Source organism: Empidonax traillii, unplaced genomic scaffold (assembly GCF_003031625.1).
Source record: "Empidonax traillii isolate 1590-97213 ecotype Southwest subspecies unplaced genomic scaffold, ASM303162v1 scaffold276:size1176444, whole genome shotgun sequence".
Lineage (NCBI taxonomy): Eukaryota > Metazoa > Chordata > Aves > Passeriformes > Tyrannidae > Empidonax > Empidonax traillii.
In genome coordinates, this window is record NW_020955469.1 from 1010296 (window position 1) to 1013617 (window position 3322).

Sequence of the window (3322 nt, forward strand, 5' to 3'; positions counted from 1 at the left end):
CTCGGCCGCCCGCCCTGCCCCGCGCATCTTCCGAGCCCTGCCGGGGGTACTTTGGGCTTTTTTTCTCGTTCTTTTTTTTTCACTTTACGCTAACATTTGTGACACCGAAAGGCACACAGACCTCCCTTTCTGCAATCTGCACCTTTGCCGGTTTTATCTCAATTTTATGCCAAAACTTGCAAGAACGTCATGGACTCTGGAGATTCTTCAAACGGTAACTTCACACACTGGATGGGTACAGGAGTGTTTTATAGGATGTGGCTTGTGCTGGCCCACAGCTCTTTGTCAACTCAGTATTTTCTTGCAGCCTCCCTAAAAGAGTGGGATATTTTTTAATATTTCAAGTAGTAGTAGATACCAGCTTTCAGTACATTTCCCTGACTTTTTTCCCCTGTCAGGAGACTCTCAAAGGGTCTGTGATCAGCAGCTGCCTTAAAAGAGACTTCCACGCTGGTCTTGCACCCCATGGTCCTGATACTTATTTTCACAGACAGGCCATTCTCCCTGCAGAGTCCTGCAGGAGTAAAAGGTCTTGGAGGATTCCCAAGCCACGCCTGAAACCTCAGGGACTAAATTCTAGTGACAGTGACATGCACTCCACCTCTACAACTGCTTGCCAAAGGCATTAAAGTCCAGGGTTTTTCTGGTCAGTGGTATAGACTGAAAAAACCTCCATTCCTGAGATTGTCCTCAGTTTTAGTTTGATAAGGAGTGGGATGGACATTAACTGATTTTTAGGGGATATATCCACAAGTCTTTTGAACATGCCTCTCAACTTCATTACTTGCAGGGGGATAAAATGATGGCGGGAAGGTTTGTCGGAAGCACAGATCCAGTCATGGAGATGCTCAGCGCTTCCATTACCGTTGACCAGAGACTGTCTGAGGTTGATATCCAGGGGAGCATGGCTTATGCCAAAGCCTTGGAGAAGGCTGGGATTCTGTCTAAAACTGAGCTGGAGAAGATCCTGAGTGGCCTGGAAAAGGTATGTCTGCCCTCCACAAACTGTCACGTGTGCTGGAATGAGTGGCTCCTTAACCTGACAACATCTGAGTTGCTGTTCTAAAGAGCATCTTTAAACGTCCTCATGTCCCATCCTCTTCAGACCTAACATTCACTAGGAATCCTTTCAGTATGAAGTAAGGACATTCTTTTCCTGCTGGCACGTGGGGATCCTTTTGAGTGTGGCTGCCCTCTGGTAGGAGACAATGTCTAGGGGGGAAGAGGAGTCAGCAGCGAAACGCTTTTTAAAAAATACCCATTGTTGTTGCTCACCCACCACGGACAACGGTGAGTCTGTCCAATGTTTTACAGGAAAACCTTGGTGGACAATGCTAAAGCAATCACTGATGTTTTGGCTGACTTCTTCCTTGCAATGATTAAATCCTCCTATAGCCATAACACTGCAGGATTGGCATGGGAAGAAAGATGAATCCCAGTAGTCCAGAATATCAGGATACAGCAAGCAGCCAGCCTCGGCCTGAATAGCAGAGCTCACACGAGACTTAACACTTTGGGGTTAAGTTTTCATGAGGGTGGCAGGAGTTGGTATTTGCTGGGGACCCTTAGAGCCCCCACACACAGCAGGGTAACTGTTGCAGCTGACTGGTGTTTCTGCTGGTGTTTGTAGATCTCTGAGGAATGGTCCAAAGGAGTCTTTGGCGTGATCCAAACTGATGAGGACATCCACACTGCCAACGAACGCAGACTAAAGGTTTGGGTTCTCTATCCTCTTGGTCCTGTTCCTCTGTAGCTGCATCTGCCTGATGTAAAAGGCATGGGCCTCTGTCCCTCTGTGAAATTCCTCTGGATCCCAAGTGCACAGTCCAGTGCCTGCAAGGCCCCTTCCATGGAAGTGGCACTGTACAAAACCAGAACCCAAACCTGCCCTTCCCCACAACAATCCCCTGGGCACTCACAGGATCCTAGAGCTGAGTCCCTTCCAGGCAGGGAGGAGATCTGCTCGTGGAGTCTCTTGCTTAGAACGCAGAGAGACTGACAGAAATCCTCCTCTTGTTGTCAGGAGCTGATTGGAGATGTAGCTGGGAAGTTGCACACTGGAAGAAGCAGGAATGATCAGGTATGCACAGAATAATTTTTTTCTCCTTTGTATTTCCCCACCTCCCCCTCCTCATTTTAGGAGACCTCAGACCAACATGGCCTTTGAAACTCTTCCTGGAGAGCAAGAAATAGTGACATCACCACATAAATATGACCAAATGATGAGAAGAAGATGTACCTTCCCATTACACAATACAAGGAGGGGTTTACTTTGCAATAAAAGTGGCCAGTCACCACATGTGTCACATTCTGTATTGTCTGACTGTGGCCAATCTCACGCAGGTTGTGACTGACTTGAAGCTGTTCATGAAGAATTCCCTCTCTGTCATCTCCACACACCTCCTGCAGCTCATCAAGACCCTGGTGGAACGCGCTGCCATGTAAGTCCTTTCCCAAATCCATGACCTTGGCTGGGCCAGGAGACCTGTAGGCTTGTTCTTTGAGTGACAGCAGTGGGGCAGCAGCAGGAGGGAGGGACAGCCCTGCCCCTGCCCTCCCTCCTGACAGCTGCTCTCACCTCCTTCTCTGCTCTCCCATGCAGAGAAATCGATGTCATCCTGCCTGGCTACACCCACCTGCAGAAAGCTCAGCCCATCCGATGGAGCCAGTTCTTGCTCAGGTCAGCACCTTTCAGCCGTGCCTGCAGGAGCTTCTCCACCCTTGGGGGCTGCTCTGCTGGAGCCCAGGAGTGCATCCCCCTCTGAGAGGGTGGTGACAAACCAGAGGGAACGTGTCAAACTGGGACAGGAACTCCCCATGCTCCTGTGTGGCTCTGACCAGCTGGGAACCCAAGCAGGGGTTGGGTAGTGGTGACCAAGGATGACCAAGGATGGCATTGGCACAAAGGCTGTTTTCCATCCTTTGGCCACAGTCACACCTTGGCTAATGAGGCAACATGGAGAATCTTGTGTCCTGCTGGCTGTTCCAGTCAAGGCCTTAGTGCCTGAGCTTCGTTCCATCCCCTTGTTCGAGAGGGTATCCCAGGCTCCAGGCATGACAGAGCAGAGACTGGAAAGGGCAGAGACATTCTCTGACTTCATGTGTTCTATCTCCCCTGTCCTTCCCCAGCCATGCTGTTGCTCTGACCCGTGACTCTGAGCGCCTGGGAGAGATAAAAAAGAGGATCAATGTCTTGCCTTTGGGAAGGTAAGATCTACTGTTTGTATAATCAGCGGGCCTTGCTTTGCTCTGCAAAGTCTTCAGATGGGCCTTCCCTGCCTCTTAGAGCTCAGTTTTGGATGAGATATGCAAAGTATGTTGT

The 3322-nt window shown here is 49.8% G+C and overlaps 2 protein-coding genes and 1 long non-coding RNA gene across 6 annotated transcripts in view; 2 read left to right on the forward strand and 1 right to left on the reverse strand.

Moving 5' to 3' along the window:
* LOC114060504 (argininosuccinate lyase) overlaps positions 1-3322 on the forward strand; it is an 8460-nt gene that overhangs the window by 1482 nt on the left and 3656 nt on the right. Inside the window, exons 3-8 of the mRNA XM_027890052.1 lie at positions 791-985; positions 1631-1714; positions 2024-2080; positions 2344-2441; positions 2603-2680; positions 3130-3207. Coding sequence (XP_027745853.1) covers positions 791-985; positions 1631-1714; positions 2024-2080; positions 2344-2441; positions 2603-2680; positions 3130-3207 — 590 coding nt within the window. The remainder of the gene's footprint in view (positions 1-790; positions 986-1630; positions 1715-2023; positions 2081-2343; positions 2442-2602; positions 2681-3129; positions 3208-3322) is intronic.
* The window catches only part of LOC114060512, a 10981-nt gene continuing 7677 nt past the window's right edge, over positions 19-3322 (reverse strand). The window contains exons 5-7 of one of the 4 annotated variants that reach the window (XR_003571898.1): positions 1920-2057; positions 1040-1763; positions 19-312 (exon numbers count right to left, since the gene is read on the reverse strand). This is a non-coding gene — a long non-coding RNA (uncharacterized LOC114060512). Of the gene's footprint in view, positions 313-1039; positions 1764-1827; positions 2058-2922; positions 3164-3322 lie in introns of those variants that run through there. The other 3 variants (XR_003571897.1, XR_003571896.1, XR_003571899.1) reach the window with 3 other exon arrangements.
* Positions 405-3322, forward strand: part of LOC114060503 (argininosuccinate lyase) — a 15830-nt gene continuing 12912 nt past the window's right edge. The window contains exon 1 of the mRNA XM_027890050.1: positions 405-520. Coding sequence (XP_027745851.1) covers positions 466-520 — 55 coding nt within the window. The 5' untranslated portion in view covers positions 405-465. The remainder of the gene's footprint in view (positions 521-3322) is intronic.